The sequence below is a fragment of the Megalops cyprinoides genome, chromosome 9 (genome assembly GCF_013368585.1).
Source record: "Megalops cyprinoides isolate fMegCyp1 chromosome 9, fMegCyp1.pri, whole genome shotgun sequence".
NCBI classification, from domain to species: domain Eukaryota; kingdom Metazoa; phylum Chordata; class Actinopteri; order Elopiformes; family Megalopidae; genus Megalops; species Megalops cyprinoides.
This window is the reverse complement of record NC_050591.1, coordinates 3383736-3402742: the sequence shown is the minus strand read 5'-3', so window position 1 is coordinate 3402742 and position 19007 is coordinate 3383736. Positions and strand designations below refer to the sequence as shown.

Sequence of the window (19007 nt, the reverse complement as noted above, 5' to 3'; positions counted from 1 at the left end):
TACACATAGCATGTTTTACTTTACTAGACTGGTATAAAACTACAGATTCTACTGTAGTTATTGCATCAACACTCTAGCTTTCTGTTTTAACGAACATATGTGTCTTGTTGCAGATTGAAGAAAAGGTTATGTACTTTCAAGCAAGTCCAGAAAGGATATGTGAAAGTAAAATGCAGCCAGTGTTTGTTTGGAAGTACCAGACATCTATTTCATCCATCTGTCTGTTTATTTATGTGTCATACATAAAGTAGATGGCCCTTACATGGGCAGCTGATTGGTCCCTGCATTTTGCTTGTAATGAGAGTCCCCCCATGTAACTTTTCAGTCCTTTCATCTTCAGCACTGTTTCGAGGACCGCCTGTGAGACTCACTTGCATTCCCTCTCTCCATCTTGTCCTCCCCAGTTTGTTTCAAAGTGTTTGATGTGGACCGGGATGGAGTCCTGTGTCGAGCTGAGATCCAGGACATGGTGGTGGCACTGCTGGAGGTCTGGAAAGACAACCGCACAGACTCCCTCCCAGTGAGTGGTCAACTGGCCAATGGCTGAAAGGCAGAGAAGGGTGGGCAATGTCAATCGCCCATACCAACCAATAAAACGGCCCACTCTCCACAGCAAAGGATTACACTTGGTTCAAATGAGTGTCATCAATGCCACATGGTAACTCCATCCATTTTTGGGGTTGGTGTCACAACTAAACCTGCAAATGGACTTAGCCTGGAGTACAGATTCTAAAGACAAGGGTGACACCAGTAAACCGCTAATTCCTTTTGTTTTGACTTTATTTGAGGTCGACACCAACCAGTGATTTTCTGAGAAATCGCACCCAATCACACAATGTTATAGATAATGATGTTTTCCGCACCAACCCCGCTCTTCCACTAGGCTGTCTATGAGCTATGAATTCCCCAGTTTGTTACAATATTTATGGCCACACTTGCCGTTAGCAAACCACGGCATTAGTGCATCTCACTTGCTATGGATTTAATGGGTCGTAAAGGTGATAAACGGACATAATTATCTTGGTATAATGTAGAAACGCTTATTTACAAATTTCATATCTCACCTCTGCCCTCAACTGCAGAACAATTTGTGAGTCTTTTATTACAAACTGAAAATAATATGCTAACATTTTTGACAGGAGCATTGAAAAGTTAGAGGAAACATGCTGATGCGGCTGCTATGTGCGCTTTTGCTGCAAGCTGAGGCCCTTGGTTGTCACTTTCGACAATTCAACTCATCAGAATTGAAAAATTTGTTTGGGTTCATATTATCATATTATTCATATTATCTGTCTGCGAACATGGTTAAATCCAGAGGCAGATGTCCCAGTGTAGCGACCGAATGATGCAGTGGTTTGCAGCTCTTCTGTGTCAATAGCATTGTGTCGTGTTTCTCTTTATAGTTTCATTTTCTCGTCACTTGTGATGTTTACGTTACCACCGACTGCTAGCAGTTTGAGGTCAGGAGCTCTCGGCAGGCATGATCGAACAGCGGATTGTGGCGTCTCAAACAGCCTGCTGTTCTTTACCTGGAAACGGTGACATTCACTGTACACACATCCACACCACCAAGTTGCTGACTGTGCGGGCATGCCTGCTGATGCAGCAGCCATGCAGCAACCAACCATGCTTCATGCCGTATGCTGTTAGGATTTTGTGAAACACATCTCAATAGTTCAGATTTGTTGAGCTGAGTTAATGTTAAGCTCTGGTATTGAGTTCACCATCGGGTTAAATTACCTGTTAACATATGGTACACAGACAGCAACGGGCAGCTGTCTAGCTGTTTAACGCCATCACCACAGGGTCGCTGCTTCATTGTAGCTTGCCTTAGAGCTTTGATGGTGAAGGTTGTTACTTTAAGCCCCAGATGAGATTCTGTAGATGTATCCAACAGCTCAGTTGTTCAGAGTGGAGTTTGGAGGCTGGCTCATTGGAGGCAGGCGTTCAGATTCACACATCCTCTGGGATGAGGGCCGTAGTAGGGTTAGTGACTGATGGCGAAGGGAAAAGCTTTTTCCGGAACACATGGCACATGTGAGCAGGCAGGGTGATTTAGTGCCTGCTGAGCCCACTGTAACATGCACTATGCTCTGTTGCCCCTTCAGGAGTTACAAGCCAACGTGTCTGACATTGTGGAGGGCATTCTGAAGATGCATGACACAACCAAGGTGGGCCACTTCCCGGTGCCTTTAGGGTTGGGCTGAACACTGTGCTGTGTTTGCTGGAGGACACATTTAAAAGTGACTCATTGTTTGTTTATGTATGGTTTTCTCTTCCAGTTAGGGCACTTGACGCTGGAGGACTACCAGATCTGGAGTGTGAAGAGTGCTCTTGCTAATGAGTTCCTCAACCTGCTGTTTCAGGTAGAAGCTATATTGCAAGGCAGATTAACTCTGTGTGAATGCATGTGTGTGTTTGTGTCTATTACACAGCTTATATGTGTGTGTGTGTGTGTGTGTGTGTGTGTGTGTGTGTGTGTGTGTGAGTGTGTGAGTGTGTGTGTGTGTGTGTGTGTGTGTGTGAGAGAGAGAGAGAGAGAGAGAGAGAGAGAGAGAGAGAGCGAGAGAGAGAGAGCTCTCTGACTCTGCCGGTGTGTCTCCTTAGGTGTGCCATATTGTCCTAGGGTTGCGGCCAGCCACATCTGAGGAGGAGGGACGGATCATCAGGTATATGAAACTCCACCCCTCTTGACTGCCTTAGCGTGATGTGAAACATGCAGTGTAGGTAGGGGCAGAGCCTGATGTTGTGAAATAATGTGAGGGTTGTAGCCTGATGGTGTGGTGCAATATGATTTCAGATGGTGTAATGTAAGGAGAGGGCGGGGCATAATGTGTAGTGTTATGTAAGGAGGGTGGTGGTAACTGATCTGGGTGGTGTCTGTGTTGTGCAGGGGATGGCTGGAGAGGGAAAGTAGACATGGACTCCAGCCGGGACAAAACTGGTTCCTCATCTCCATGCAGTGGTGGCAGCAGTGGAAGGACTATGTCAAATATGTAAGTGGGAGTAGTGCCTGAGTGGTAGTGTTTGCAGAGTGGGTGTGGTTCCAGAGTGGGCATGGTTTCACAATGGGAGTGTGTCCTGAGTTCTTTTTGTTATCCTTACCTCTCCCATATGTCTGTCCATCATCAGTATGGGTTCAAGGCTGTCTCAGGTAGATGGTGTCTGGAAAACAACACTGACTGTTGCCTTCTCTTTGTTTTAAGGATAACAAGCCCATCATAGCAGAACAACCATCAGTCCTCGTAGCTGTGCGGGCCCCGTGGGCGAGGGCCACTGTGGAGCCAATCTCTGACAGGGCTGCTACCACCACTTGCAGCAATTCCTCAGAGGAGAAGCTCTCTGACAGCATCTCCAGCGCATCTGAGGCCTCCGAGACCAACAGCAGTGAGTGCTGTGTGTGTCACCAGTGGGGGAGACAGAGAGCAAGAGAGACAGAAAAGAGAGACCGGGTAAAAGATGAGGAAGGTAGAGAGTGAGAAAGGGCAAGAGAGACTGATAGAGACAGGCAGAAAAAGGTAAAAAAAAATGAGAGATAGAGAGAAAAAAGAGAGGGAGAGAGACCAATTGAAAGATAAGGGAGGGAGTGAGAGAGACTGACAGAGACAGGCAGGAAAAAGAGAAAACAAAGTGAGAGGTAGTGAAAGAGGTAAAGGGAAAGGAGACTTGAGGAAGCAGAAGCAAATGCCATGTGTGTTTTTCATGGTGCAGCGTCACTGTTGAAGCCCCTCCTCTTCCTGTGTGTGCAGGTGTGGCTCTGTCCAGCTCCGCAGCTACAGACACCTGCTTCCCCCGGCCACACAACCACAATGTCTCTGACAACAACAACCAGTGCTTCTCAGGTGCCAATGGAAATGCACTCCCCCACCTGGCACCGCAGAGGCCCGGGGCCATCGACAACCAGCCCCTTGTCACCCCGGAACCCATGAAGGTATGTCCACAAAATCACTCGTATTCTCCTTCATCAGTCACAGAGACAGGAGATCTCTGCTCATGAAAATTTCCTGTGTTTTATGGTATGGATGTTTCATAAGCACTTGCATGCAAAACTGGTTGAATGCCTCAGTGTGGCCAAGTTTTGATTGGATGACAGCGATGTCACTAAGTTCTGGTAGTACTGATTAGATGGCATGTCTCACTAAGCTCAAATTGGATGGTGCTGACTCACTGCACTCTGATTGGATGGCCATATGTCACTACTTTCTGATTGGGCGGCGGTGAGTGACTGATGCCATATTGGGGATGGCTGTCGCAGCATGTTTACTGTAAGATGACCTGAGCTGCTCACAGAGAGGAGTACAACACAGTGTAACCCTGCCTTGTTACCCACAGGCCCCTACTCTGACCATGGAGGGTGGGCGACTCAGGAGAGGGCAGCAGCTGGTGCCAGGGCAGGACTTTGAGACAGTGCCAGAGCCTGTGTGGAGAGCGCTATATCACTGGTATGGAGCCAATCTCAGCCTGCCCCGTCCGGTATGTATCATAGCAACCAAGTGATTGCTATACCAGACTATGACAACAGCCACAGCAGGGAAAATTGTATGTGTGTACATGTGTACCTGCACTCTCTGAGTGTCTGTGTATGTGTGTGGGTATGCTTTGTATGAGTGTGTTTGTGTGCCCGTGCTTTGTGACTGAGTGTGGCTGTGTGTTTGTGTGTACTCCAGTTATATCCATGCATGCGCTCTGAGTGTATGCATGTGTTCATATGTATGAGGGATGGGTTATGAGATCTCAAATATCAGAGAATGTGTTTGTCTCAAAGAGGAGGCACACAGGAATGATGCTTGGCTCTAACCCACAGCTGGTTGAATACGTCTACCCCTTCCCCAACTCTGAATCAGATCTGCTTGGTTATCTTCCCCCCTCCTCATCACTAAAGCAGAGCTGATTGGGCATCTCCCCTCTTTTGCCCTGCCTCCAGGTGATCAGACAGACCAAGACAGATTCCCCAGAGCTTGAGCTGTTCCCCCGCTATCTGCTGTTCCTGCGCCAGCAGCCGATGTCCCGCACCCCCCAGTCCAACATCTGGGTCAATATGGGTATGACGAGCCAGCGAATGTTCCCCCAGCATTTACCCAGAGGTAAAGTAAGCCCGCAGCAAGGAGCAGGGCGGGGCCAGCCAGCCTGACTGCCCAATCAGACACCACGCAGTGTCACTGACAAAACTAAAGGTCCGAGCTGATTGCACAACCCTTGTTCGTCTGCAGCAGACCCACTGTAACAGAGGTCTGGTGGTGTGGTGTGGTGTAGTGGGCCTGTGTGGAGCTCCCTGGCTGTGGGTCAGAGCTTCATGGGTACTGAGGCTCTGAGTGTATAAGCACGTCTCCCTCAGTCCTGCAGCTCTCGTTCAGCCCTCCCTGATCTGGGGAGGGAAGCTGAGCTGCACCAGTCTGCACACTGTTTTTCGTTTAATTGCCTTGGTAGATACCTGGCTGAAACTTAAGGATGCAGACACCCAGGACCTGGCTGAGCAGCTCTGTTTTGAGGGAGGGACGGCAGTTTTAGCCGCTCTAAAACTGCAGTGCTCCACAGCAGTGCTGTGTGGGTCTGCTGAACTGATTAAATCTGATTGGCTGCCCCAGGACCCCCACACCTCAGCCAGTGATGTGGGTTTGGCCCCTAGTTGCACGCCCCATCTGCCGCCTCAAGTTGACCCGCACAGCATGGTAAAATCATGGTGCAGTGATTTCACAGCACGGTCGTGTGACAGCTGGGCCAGAACTCTGTCATAACACAGTGTGGTCTTGTCATTGCTGTTGTGAAGGTAGAGATGGTTGTAGTGCACTGATATTAAAAATATGTTATGACTATTCTGCAACATTTCTAATCATGACAAATCACTTGGATGCCAGCCTCACAGCTAAAATGCTTAATCAGCTTCTTCAGTTTTATCTTGTTGTGAGACACTTGGACTAAAATTGATCTCTGTGATTTGCTGAATCAGATTTGAATATTTTTGTGCACTAATGTTTGGATAAATCCTTTTATTTCATCGCCTTGGCCGTTCTTGCTGCTGCCTTACACCTAATCCTCATCGCTGATTTAGCCAGAAGTGCATTCCTGATATGAACACTACTAATTGAGATGAGAACTGCTAATCTTCTCCTTTGTTTCTGTACATTTAAAAAAACACATTTTAGTGATTTTGTATTTCTGTTTGTGATTGGCTGTTCAGTGTTTGTGTCTTATTTGTTGATTGGTATGCCTGTATCTGAAATTGATCTGTTGCTATGCCCTCTTCTGTGTCACACTGTGCTGGGCTCACCTGTGCTGGTGCTTTAAAGCAAGACACAGGTGAAGGCACCGTGATATTGGTATATATGTAAGGAAGTACAGAAAGACAAGGCTGTCCCCTTTAGCATTCTGCATACAGTAGTAGACTCTCACCTGGCTGTCTACATGTATCTGAAGACTCTCAGGAATGTGCCAGGTGTCTGGTAGGTAAAGGTAACTGGCAGAAGACACAGGTACCATTAGGCAATAAAGCCTGTTTTTAATTTTACTCTGTTCTCTTCAGTAGAATAAACACCTCATCGTCATCACCACTACATCACCATAACCATAGAGTGTGGTCTGAGATGTTCAACTTTCCTGTGTAAACCATAATTGTATGATAGAAAACCTGACAATTCTTTGTACTTGTGTTGCCTTAATATTGATATCCAGTATACAGAGAGTTAGTGTAAGTTCTGGCAAATGGACAATAAGTGGGCTCAAGAAGCACAAAACAAACTGTGTTTGACTCTCCTAACAAAGCATCCTGGAAAAGAGTGAGCTCACCCAGGCATAGACGAGTGTAATTCTGTGTGTGAGCGTGTGAGCATTTGAGAGACTGTGTCTGCACGTGGACATGGATGTGTATATTTCTGTGTGTATTTTAGTGAGTGTTTCTGTGTTTGCTTATGTGTGTGTTTGAGAGAGTGTATATGTGTGTTTGAGTGTATGTATGTGTATGGGTGGGATTTGGTCAAAAGTCCAGTTGTTGACCGTCCCTCCAGGTAATGTCCCCTCCCCCAATGCGCCACTGAAGCGGGTGCTGGCCTACACCGGCTGCTTCAGCAGGATGGCCACCATCAAGGACATCCACGAGTACCTGTCTCAGCGGCTGCGCATCAGGGACGAGGACATGAGGCTGTGGCTCTACAACAGCGAGGTGGGGCTCTGGGGCCAGGGCTCTGGGGTGGGCCTCTGTGGCCAGGGCTCGGTGTGGGGCTCTGGGGCAGGGCTCGGTGTGAGGCTCGGTGTGGAGCTCTGGAGCTAGGGCTTGGTGTGGGGCTCTGGGGCCGGGCTCTAGGGCCAGGGCTCGGTATGGGGCTCTGGGATGGGACTCTTGGCGCAGCTGCAGCACAGGGCAGGGCTCTGCAGTGGGGCTGCCTCACCCCTGCAGTTTTACCGTTGTGCAAGGAATAGTCAAGTGCTGCACTATGTTACATTGATAATTAATTTAAGCCAATTCTCTATAACAACATTTTTAAAAAACTTTGACTTTGACTTTATACTTATGTATGGACTGTCTTCTTATAAAATGTGTCATAAAAATGATAATTCTCTGCATGTTGCATTTTCTTCACCAGATCATGGGAGAAAAATTATTTGATAATGTGTTTTTCCAGAATTACCTCACTCTTTTAGATGATGAAGACCACACATTGGAAAGCCTGAAAATACAGGATGAACAGCACTTAGTAATTGAAGGTATTCATAGAAGTGGTACACTCACCACTCTCTGTAGAGACTCATCCAGAGTCTTATCTCACTATGCTTTTCCAAGTGCTGTCGATTAACAAGAGAACAGAAATACATATGTTCAGCTTTTAAAATGCTTTGTTTTGGTCCGCAGTTCGGAACAAAGACATGAGCTGGCCTGAGGAAATGTCTTTCATCGCCAACAGCAGTAAAATCGACAGGCACAAAGGTGAAATACTGCTTGTGTCAGGTAATGTTACAATCGGTCATTGCCTGGCAGACACTGAGAGTACAGAGTAATGTTGTGTAATGGGGGATTCCTTCCTCTGTTACAGTTCCCACAGAGAAAGGAGCCACGGGACTCAGTAACCTTGGAAACACATGCTTCATGAACTCCAGTATTCAGTGCGTCAGCAACACCAAGCCTCTGACCCAGTATTTCATCTCAGGGAGACACCTGTATGAACTCAACCGGTGTGTGGAAACAGCACCCCCCCCATGTACCAAGAGAGTCAACTCTCATGAGCACCAGTGGGTGGAGCCACCATGTGCACTGATGTGTTCACTGACTTGTGAACCAATCAACTTTACACTTTACACTTTACACCAATCGACTCTTTACAACAAAACTCTGTGATTGGTTATGAGAACTGCATGTTGGCTCCTCCCATTTTGGGGTTCATGAAACCCTGTCCCCCCCATGAACTCTGTGAGGTTTAATGTATATTGTATTTCAGGCTTGACTTCCTCAACATTTTGTACATATTTGAAGGATGAAGAGAGGATGTGTGTTAAAAAGGAATGGTGCACAGTGTCACAGCCAAAAGGGTCAAGGTTAACTAGGAGGGGTATGTCTGTGTTTCTCCTTTGCAGAACCAATCCGATTGGGATGCGTGGTCACATGGCCAAATGTTATGGCGATCTGGTCCAGGAGCTGTGGAGTGGGACACAGAAGAATGTTGCACCACTGAAACTCAGGGTAAATTCCAGAATATTTCAGTCTGGTGGTGTTCCTCCTTGCTTTACTGGAAAAAAGTGAAATATTCCATTTTGGTTTTGTTCTTCACTGTTTAGTGGACGATAGCAAAATATGCTCCAAGGTTCAACGGCTTCCAGCAGCAGGACTCTCAGGAGCTGCTGGCATTCCTGCTGGACGGCCTCCACGAGGACCTGAACCGGGTCCATGAGAAGCCCTATGTGGAGCTGAAAGACAGCGATGGGAGGCCAGACTGGGAGGTGGCATCAGAGGTGTGTGTGTATGTGTGGGTTTGCTCTGTATTTGCTCTGTAACGTGCACCCTGTGTGTGCATGCCAGTTGTATCCATGCACCAGGCATGTGAGTGTATGAGTTGCTTGTGTTCATATATATGAGGTATGGGTTGTAAGTCTCAAATTCCAGAATAAGGGTTTGTCTCAAAGAGGAGTCACACAGGACTGGTTCTTGGCTCTAAGGCAGAGCTGACTTGATACTTCTGCCCCTTCCTCAGCTCTGATTCAGTGTGTATATACTCATTTGCTAGCATTGGTGTCCTGAAAATGGCAAGGAAGGGGTAGGTCCTTGGTTGATGTTGAAATTCCTGTCCCTCAGGGGGAGTGTGGGGGGTGAATGGGGTCTTCTGTGGGCTCTGTTGTGGGATCTGCACTGAACTCTCCTGTGGGGTCTAGAGTGGGGTCTCCTGTAAGGTTTCCTGTGGGATCTGCAGTGGGTTCTCCTGTACGGTTTCCTGTGAGATCTGCAGTGGGTTCTCCTGCTGGGTTTCCTGTTGGTTCTGCATTGGGTTGTCCTGTAGGGTTTCCTGTGGGTTCTGCAGTGGGTTCTCCTGCAGGGTTCCTGTGGGCAGTCCTGTAGGATCTGCAGTGGGATGGTTTATGGAATCTACTTTGGGATCTCCTGGTTTAATGCTTGGCTTCCACAGGCCTGGGAGAACCACCTTCGGAGGAACCGCTCCATCGTGGTAGACCTGTTCCACGGCCAGCTCAAGTCGCAGGTCAAGTGCAAAACGTGCGGACATATTAGTGCGCGCTTTGACCCCTTCAACTTCCTGTCCCTTCCCCTGCCTATGGACAGCTCAATGCACTTAGAGATCACAGGTGAGCTGCAGGTCTGTCTGTATCACAGAGTAACTCTACCACAGATAAAATTCCCCTGTAGTGATTGTCTGTTGTGTTTAGGAATAGCCTGTGTACTGTTTGCAGTGTTCTGTTTGTAGTGATACTGTAATCCATCTTCATTGATTGTATACTTTTTGTTTGCAGTGACTGGCTACGGTTTGCAGCCCCCTGCCCAATCGTACATTAGCATAGTGCATACTTATGTGCTGTGTAGTATACACTTTGTATTAAATCTTCTGGTACACAAATAGACAGTGTCCATCAATGTAGAAGCTAGCTATCTAGCTAGCTGAGTATTTTGCTCTCATAATAATTACTACATGGTATGTTAACTTGCACAACAGTACATCAGATGATCTGTGTTGGTTGTTTTCTGCCCAGCTGTTGTATACTGACTATGGACAACCGTTCAAGTTGTCTGCCGTTTTTTCCAATTTGAACTCCACCATGAGCCTGCCTGTTTGGTTTTGCAGTGAATTATGTGATAGGAAACTTGGATAGTGTGCAGCTGATGCATCCTTCTTTTTTCAGCAATTTTAGCATGACATCCAGGTACTTTCAAGCATACGACACTATCAATACTATCAGGTAGAGCCTGACCGATGTAGGATTTTTAAGACCGATACCGATTTCGATATTTGAGGATTTAAAAATCCCATAATGATATATCAGCCGATATTCATTTTTTTCAGAAACACATAACATAAACAAAGATTTTCCCTAACATTTGTTATGTGTAGTTATTTGAGTCCTCATCAAAATAACATGAGATAATGCAGTTTAAAAATAAACTTGTTTTATTGTCATAAATAGTACTTTGAACAAAAGTACAAAAAGATATATTAAAATTTTGATAAATAAGAGTAAAATGTATAAAAATACAAAAAAGTTTTTTAAAAAATATCATGCCTTAAACTATGTAGTAAACAGATACAGTGACCTAGAGTAAACGCTGCTGTTGAATGCATCTAATATTACATGTCTGCAACGAGGATTTGCGACTTTGGGATTTCACACTACATGTGTGAAAAGAGAAGCTAGATAACTTTGTTTGGCTACCAAGCCATGTTAGATACTTGTTCAGCTCATGTTTATTTACATGTCACCTCTGGTTTAATAATTTCAAATGCACCAACTGTAACTACAGACATGCGAGTCACAGATATATTTACCATTGCTTTATTTAGGCATAATAAGTATAACGCTATAGTTTAACCGCTCATTAACGTTAGTGGTCTTCCACTGATAAACATGGCATTAGCTAGCTTTGTGGGTAACCTAATTTAGCAATGGACAGCTTATAAACTGCTGTAAGCAATGTTGCCAGAGAATTTTTAGAAGTGACGAGAGAGAAATGATAGGACTGTTGTTTGTTTACTCGCTAGAACTGCCACACTGTTTCATAAATAAACCTACAATCAGGTTTGTCAACAGCTTAGCCTACACCAGTCAACTACCGTAATGTTAAACGTAATTTTGATGTTTGACTGACGGTACTGGCTTTCACGTTACTGCAGCAAAACCAGGCATGGCTGACATGAATGTTGTCAGGCTTATTTAGGCTAAGAGGAGAAGTGATGGGGGATATCTATTATTATTTAAGTAATGTATTTCACGTGACAATTATCAGCTTACCATGAATACAGATGATCTCCATCATGGGCTACTCTGCTCAACTCTGCTTGGGTCAGCTGATTGTTGTGATTTGTGGTGTTCCAAACACGTATGCTGCCAACATTGGAGTTGCAGTGTGCCCTCTGGTGGACAAGCTATGCAACGACAACACTCATGACATGGTTGAAGGATCTATCTTCCATCTTTCTGTTTCTTTTTTAATTGTCATTCATCAGCCATTATAAATGCCAATACCGATTTATCTGCAATTAGCTCATATTGGCCGATAATATCGGCGTGCTGATTTATCGGTCAGGCTCTAATCTCAGGTGTTAATGTTCTACACACTCAAGCATATTTGCTAAGCATATACTAGTGCAGTTTGGGACATAGCCACGGCCTGTGTTGTTTTCGTAGTGCTATTGGGTTCCATTTCCGTTGATGGTCTGGGGTCTGTTTGCTGTGATGTTCCTTTTGCAATGATAGTCTGGGGTCTGTTTGCAGTGATTATCCCTGTGTTCCCCAGTGATTATATCTGTGCTCCACTTGCAGTGATTATGCCTGTCTTTTGCAGTGATTGTCCCTGTGTTCCATTTGCAGTCACATTGTGTTTGCTGTGATGATGTGGGTTCCATTTGCAGTGATTCTCTCTGCAGTGATTAAACTGGACGGGTCGACGCCAGTCCGGTACGGGCTGCGGCTCAACATGGATGAGAAGTACACCGGGTTAAAGAAGCAGCTGAGCGAGCTGTGCAACCTGAAGCCAGAGCAGATCCTCCTGGCTGAGGTGCACTCCTCCAACATTAAGGTGAGGAAGAGCTCCACCTCATCGCTGAATCCACAGCAGCAGAGCAGGACACCAAATATCAGACCACGTGTATGTGTGTGTTTTTATGTCTAGAATTTCCCGTTGGACAACCAGAAGGTGCGGCTGTCGGTGAACGGGTTTCTGTGCGCATTTGAGATCCCCGTGCCTGGTTCCCCCATGTCCATCTCCTCCCCCACGCAGACAGGTGAGAGGGTGCCTCCTGCTGTGGAGTTCTGCAGCCATACATCATGTTTAACAGTTTGAAAGAACAGCATCTGTATCTGCAAGGATTAAACAACAAGACGAGTTCAAAGCAGGCAATACCCTGTGTGGTTTCCACACTCGCTGGCTGGGTGACAGGAGTCTCTATGTGCATTGCTTTTGCACAGACGTTCCGGGTCTGGTGAACGGGAAGGCCAGTATTGCCCCCAATGGGAACCTGACAAGGCCCAGCCTGATTCCTAATGGCATGCCGAACGTGGTCGTGCCCTACGGGGTGGAGCGGGGCCTGGCCAACAGCATCCCCAACGGGCACGTGACACCCATTCAGGATAGCCCATTCATCGGTTACATCATTGCTATGCACAGGAAGATGGTGAGAATTGCAGCGGACCAGCAGGCATGACCATGGGGTAGTGGGTGTGGTCATGAGGTAGTGGGTGTGGTCATGGGGACCGGTGGGTGTGACCAATGGCTCAATATTACCTATTTATTTATCAGGGTAAATGACACATCAATAAAATAAGAGAATATGAACATTTTTAGAGAAGTAATCCTACCCAGAGTTAGGGCTGAGTTCCTCCCAGTTCTGCTCAGAGCTAATACTGGCCCACTCTTTGTGATCGCCCAGATGTTGCACAAACCTACAGTGAAACTACCATCTCAGTGTGTAGCCTGTGATCCTCTAAAAACAACACTTATGGATGTGACCAGCTACATTGTGTTCACTGCAGCTGAGTGTTGATATCACTGTATGATAAAAAGAGTAGGGTGAGTTGGTTTGAGGGAAGGTTCTGTTTTTTGTCTCATGTCCCCAGATGAGGACGGAGCTGTACTTCCTGTCATCCCAGAAGAACAGGCCCAGCCTGTTCGGGATGCCCCTAATCGTGCCCTGTACCGTACACACCCGCAAGAGGGACCTGTACGACGCAGTGTGGATCCAGGTGTCCCGCCTGGCCAGCCCACTGCCCCCACAGGAAGCCAGCAATCACGCCCAGGACTGGTCAGTGTGCCCCTCGACCCCAAATCCACTCCTCAGTGTCTGGTCCACTGGGTGTGGTCCACATAGTGGTGCCCTTGTAATAATGATAATAACATTAATAACAGTGGAGATGGCAGGTGCCCAAGTTATGGGTACCTAGGATGGCAGATACATTGTCTGCCGAGTTTCAAGCTAGTAGGGCATACCTCACACCTGTACAGCACACAGAGATGAGTCACTTCTGGGGTTTGCCACAGCGATAAGCACAGTGACCCTGAGGTGAAAGTCACAGCTCTATAGAGTACAGGTATGATGTGTGGCACGTGGCTCCTGTGCTCTTGTCCCATAGTGACGACAGCATGGGCTACCAGTACCCCTTCACGCTGCGCGTGGTGCAAAAAGATGGGAACTCATGCGCCTGGTGCCCCTGGTACAGGTATGTCCTTCACCCCCCATCCTCCTGATGCACCAGACAGCATGCCACCACTGGCGGCCAGGGGGAGGCGCTGTGACAGAGCTCTGTCCCCTCTGTCTGCATGCAGGTTCTGCAGGGGCTGCACAGTGGACTGCAATGAGGACTGGGCTGCCGTGGGGAACGCCTACATCGCCGTGGACTGGGATCCCACCGCTCTGCACCTCCGCTACCAGACCTCCCAGGAGAGGGTGAGAGAGGGGGAGAGGCACAGGGAGAGGGGGAGGGATAGAGAGATGCAGGGGGACAGGCAGTGAGTAAATATAACTTTCTGTGTCTTACATCTGAAAGATGAAATTTTTCTGTCTTATCTTTCATTGCATGTTTTGGAAATATAAAACCCATCTTGTCAAGAAAGGCATTTGAAAAAAATCTGAGCAAGAGAGAGGAGAGGGAGAGAGTGAATGGAAGAAATGTAGAGGGAGAGGGGCCAGAATGAGAGGAACAGAGAAAGAAGAAATGAAAATGGGAGAGACAGAGAGAGAAAGATGGGGGGAGAGAGGGGGTGAGTGTTGGGGGGGGGGGGGGGGGGGGGGGACGACGACAGTAAAGCGGAAGGACTAAGAGTAGGAGGGTGAGCGGGAGACACACATTTCTACCACTCAAGCCTCAGGCTCACAGGGGACAGGGTTATGCAACTGTGCGACACAGCAAAATATGTGATTTTTGACTCTGTAATCAAACCAACCTCATTTATGGAGCCTAGAGGTATTACTATAATATTGTATTTACGTATTGCAGTACATTTAAGCTGTCAGATCAATTGTACACCATGGGAAGGTTAGTCTCTGAAAGAGCAGGTGCCATCATGCTGTGCACTGTGCTGAAAAGTACTGTATTTTCATGTTTCATCTGTTTATTAAAAGCTGCTGGGGTGTAGAAATAGAACTGCCACTGAAAATGAGGGTCAAAGAGAAAACCAGCACCCCCCTCTGGAAGCCCTGCAGTTTGCACTGCTCTTCCAAGTCCTTTTGTGGCACATGACTATCACAAGCTCTTTTGGCACTGGTTCTAACCCACAAAAATGGTCCAGCAAAACAAAAATGGTGCTATTCAGAGAACAGCTACAGCGAGTATGACAAAAAGTACAGGAATAAAATTGTTACCCTGTGAAAAAATGAAGTGCACATAAAGCCATAGATGCAAGGCTTCACACATCTCAGTTCTGTGTGATCTTTATATCATGTGTGTATCTATATCTATATGTGTATTTACATAGATTTATATGGGGATTTATATAGAGATTTATGTGTGTGTGAATATATGTATATTGGACATGTGTGTATGTATCTAATGTATATGTGTGTGCTTTGTGTGTAAATGTATGTGTATTTGGTTTGTATATGTGTGTATATTCTGTGCGTGTGTGTGTGTGGCAGATCATGGGCGAGCACACCAGTGTGGAGCAGAGTGTATGCGTGAGTGTGTGTACGTGTACATGTATGTATATCTAATGTGTGGGTGTGTGTGTGTGTGTGTGTGTGTGTGTGAGAGAGAGAGTGTATAATGTGTATATCTAATGCGCATGTATGTGGCAGATCGTGGAGGAGCACACCAGTGTGGAGCAGAGTCGACGTGCTCAGGCAGAGCCCATCAGCCTGGACAGCTGCCTGCGTGCGTTCACCAGCGAGGAGGAGCTGGGCGAGGATGAGCTCTATTATTGCTCCAAGTGCCACGCCCACCGGCTGGCCACCAAGAAACTGGACCTGTGGAGGCTGCCACCCATCCTGGTGAGTGCATGGGCTCTGAACATGAATGCTCTCACCAGTCTGAGCATAGACACACGCATACATCTGACTGTGCACACTCATACACCTCTGTCCGTGCACGCTCACACACATCTGACTGCACACACTCACACACATCTGACCATGCATCTCACATGTCTGCACTTGATTTCCAGATTGTTCACCTGAAGCGCTTCCAATTTGTCAACGGCCGTTGGATCAAATCGCAGAAGATTGTGAAATTCCCCAGGGAGAAATTCGACCCCAGTGCCTTCCTGGCGCCACGAGAGGCCGAGCAGAGCCTGCAGGCTCAGGGGGAGTGTCTGGGGGAGGAGATGCTGAAGTGTGGGGGTGGGGACATGGGGAGTGCCTCACCCCTCACTGCCCTCGCTGGGATCTCCAACAGTGTTAAAGGTCTGTACCCTGACACTGCTGTGACACTGCTGACTCACTGCTCAGAGGAGCAGAGTGCGTGACATGCGCATGTGTATGTGTGTGTCTGCAGCATCTCCAGGTTTGAGCAGGAAGTCCAGCAGGAACAGCAGCCCCAGCGGCAGCCCTAGGGGCGGGGCCTGGAAGCAGGGCCGCCTACGCCTGCCCCAGCTGGGCAGCCGGAATCGTCTCTCCAACAGCAAGGAGAGCCTGGACTGTGGACGGGACAGTGCCACCGAACAGGAGCAGGGCGCGGCCGAGGCGGATGGGCTCCGCCCACTGGGCGTGGCTGACGCCAGTGTCCAGGAGTCGTGGTCGGCAGAGGTGACCGCGAGCACCAACTGTGATGTGATCATGGTGAACGGGCTGGGGCAGGAGAGTAGCCAAAGCAATGGGCATACGGAGTCTGGGGCCGATGCGGACTCCTCCCATCACCAAAGACATGACATCTGTCTGGAGCCCATCTACAACTTATATGCAATTTCAGTAGGTGGACATTTTCATTACTTTTTTTGGGGCTCATTTCCATAAGTCACACCCATCTACAGCTCAGTGGCTCCAGCAGAAGCAGCTATAAAATTACTGTTTCATTATTTTGAGCAGCAATTAGCTGGACTGCCCACTTTGTGACCGGTGGGGTCCCCCATATAGCAGTTTCCTCATCTGGCTGCACATGCTCAATATTTGCATACATGTCCTTTAGGTCTTAATGCCATAAAATATGACATTTGTCTATTTGACATTTGACCAGAGTTTGCACTGCGTAAATGCTGCTATCCCAGGCTACTTCTTCCAAACATAGTATAACCACACCCCGGATACATTAAGTATTAGGTCACTAACCTGGAGCTACCTGTTTTGAACCTTACCTTGTAAGGTGGAAGCAGACTTTATAGTATGCCTCCATTTGAGTATGCCCCAACCCTGGTAAGCAGGAATGAGGCCTCTGTTTTGCAGTGCGATTCAGAAACTGGAGATGTAGTTTATACGCCCCCTGGTGGTTATTCCTGTAAGTCTCTGCTTTCTCTAATGACCTGTGTCCCCTGTCCATGCAGTGCCATTCAGGAATCCTGGGAGGGGGCCACTATGTGACATATGCCAAAAACCCCAATAACAAATGGTACTGTTACAATGACAGCAGCTGTAAGGTAAGATATGACTGTGACTGTATTTGGCACCACAGTGTGTTTTAATTATATATACTTAATTAATGTGTAATATTGTAGATCATTGATCAAACTGATCCTGTGATGCATCCACTTCAGTTCAGAGACTGCATTGCACACGATTCCATGTGTACATTATTAACCAATGAAGGCTTGCCCTCTCAAACGAAGAGTGTCACTGAACATGTTCCCAACATGTTCCCACAACAGGAAGTCCACTCTGAGGAGATCGACACAGACTCTGCCTACATCCTGTTCTACGAGCAGCAGGACGTGGATTATTCCCAGTTTCTGCCAAAGACAGATGGCAAAAAGATGGCCGACACCAGTAGCATGGACGAAGACTTTGAGTCAGATTACAAGAAGTACTGTGTCCTCCAGTGACAATTTGTTCTTCCGGAAAAGCAGCTGTAGCTCCTCTGCCGCCAGTGAGAGAGAGGGTGAGAGTTAGAGAGAGACAGAGAGAGAGAGAAAGAAAGAGAGAGAGGGAGGTTCCAATGGCTCTCATGGCCACGGAACAGAAGCACGAAAGTGACTGCACATCACTGGGCCAGCGGATGCCGGGGCGAGGGTGGGGTGGGTCTGTTGGCTATGGTTGCCATTTGGAAACGGTGGTACTTTTTTGAGCTTTTTTGGGTGTGAAGCAAGAGAAACGAGGTAAAACACTGCACCGGTTGGCGATCAAAGCACTCACACACACACATACACACACAGAGTAGTGACATGAGCTCTTCTGTATGGTGTGTTTGGATAAACTGATGTCACCATGCAGGTGCACATTTGCCACACTTTGATATCCGAAGGGTCTTACCTGGGTCTTACCCTTCAGAATGTTCAGAAACTAAATGATGTCTGGTATGAGGTGTGTAATTGTATATATGCATTACAGTTTATATATATATATATATATATATATATATATATATATATATATATATGTACAAACTGTATTACATTTTTTTGAAAGGTTTGAAGAGCAGTCGGGCTTTTGTGATACTGTCAGTAGAAAACCTCATACTCTACCTCACTTATTTTTTTGTATTGTCATTGCAGTGTGCTTGCTCATTCTGAAATTCAAAGCTGGTATGTGTTTTACAGTGTTACATTTTCATATGCTTCATGAATCTGCCCTCATCTTTCAGAATACTTTTGCTCTTGTCCTGGTGTGACTGTGGGTGTGAGCTTATGGAGGGAAGTGAACCCATGCAAAAGGGTGAGAGAGTTTAAGCTGCTGCCAAAAAATAGGGCTTTATCACTGGAACTGGACAACATATTTATCATGTTCATGGAGTTGTGAAAATTGTTTGAATTTTATTTTTTTTTAGCTGGATTCGGTTTGCTTTCAGAATAGGTGCCATACAGTATTCTCAAAAGAGATGTAGCCACTTAAAGTTTATATTTTTAATTTGTTCTTTCTCCCCCAAGTACTTATTTTATAATGATTTGTTTCTTTTTATATAAATATTTAGTTTTCCCATTTCTCTGAAATGAACGTGAGAAAACAACCTTTAGTTTACAACATATTCATTTATTTATTCCAGATACCAACATCCAACGGTTACGGATTCGACATCCCAAAGGGTTTATATTGTTGGCACTTTCATAATCTGATTATCATAAAGCAGGATCCATTTATGACATCTGAATAATTTGGTGACTGAAACGCATGGTGACTAGCTTTATGATCGTTTTTTTTTTTCTGAGCTGAAGCGAGCTCACCTTGTCAAGCCAAAGCGTATAGACGCGGAAACCCTGAACGCGGACTGTTGTGGGTTTGAGGCGTTGC

The 19007-nt window shown here is 46.7% G+C and overlaps 1 protein-coding gene across 6 annotated transcripts in view; it reads left to right on the top strand.

Annotated features, from left to right (window-relative positions):
• The window catches only part of LOC118783068 (ubiquitin carboxyl-terminal hydrolase 32-like), a 40278-nt gene extending 22248 nt beyond the window's left edge, over positions 1–18030 (top strand). The window contains exons 8-35 of one of the 6 annotated variants that reach the window (XM_036536746.1): positions 405–520; positions 2109–2171; positions 2283–2366; positions 2608–2669; positions 2894–2996; positions 3207–3387; positions 3750–3931; positions 4333–4473; positions 4925–5042; positions 7002–7156; positions 7617–7698; positions 7844–7939; positions 8025–8163; positions 8563–8668; positions 8764–8937; positions 9210–9239; positions 9606–9780; positions 12072–12223; positions 12317–12428; positions 12613–12818; positions 13261–13445; positions 13774–13860; positions 13967–14087; positions 15435–15626; positions 15800–16037; positions 16129–16541; positions 17111–17203; positions 17432–18030. In XM_036536746.1, the coding sequence (XP_036392639.1) occupies positions 405–520; positions 2109–2171; positions 2283–2366; positions 2608–2669; positions 2894–2996; positions 3207–3387; positions 3750–3931; positions 4333–4473; positions 4925–5042; positions 7002–7156; positions 7617–7698; positions 7844–7939; positions 8025–8163; positions 8563–8668; positions 8764–8937; positions 9210–9239; positions 9606–9780; positions 12072–12223; positions 12317–12428; positions 12613–12818; positions 13261–13445; positions 13774–13860; positions 13967–14087; positions 15435–15626; positions 15800–16037; positions 16129–16541; positions 17111–17203; positions 17432–17605 (3980 nt within the window). In that variant the 3' untranslated portion in view covers positions 17606–18030. Of the gene's footprint in view, positions 1–404; positions 521–2108; positions 2172–2282; positions 2367–2607; positions 2670–2893; positions 2997–3206; positions 3388–3749; positions 3932–4332; positions 4474–4924; positions 5085–7001; positions 7157–7616; positions 7699–7843; positions 7940–8024; positions 8164–8562; positions 8669–8763; positions 8938–9209; positions 9240–9605; positions 9781–12071; positions 12224–12316; positions 12429–12612; positions 12819–13260; positions 13446–13773; positions 13861–13966; positions 14088–15434; positions 15627–15799; positions 16038–16128; positions 16542–17110; positions 17204–17431 lie in introns of all 6 variants that reach the window. The other 5 variants (XM_036536744.1, XM_036536743.1, XM_036536748.1 and 2 more) reach the window with 5 other exon arrangements.
• Positions 18031–19007: the final 977 nt, after the last annotated feature.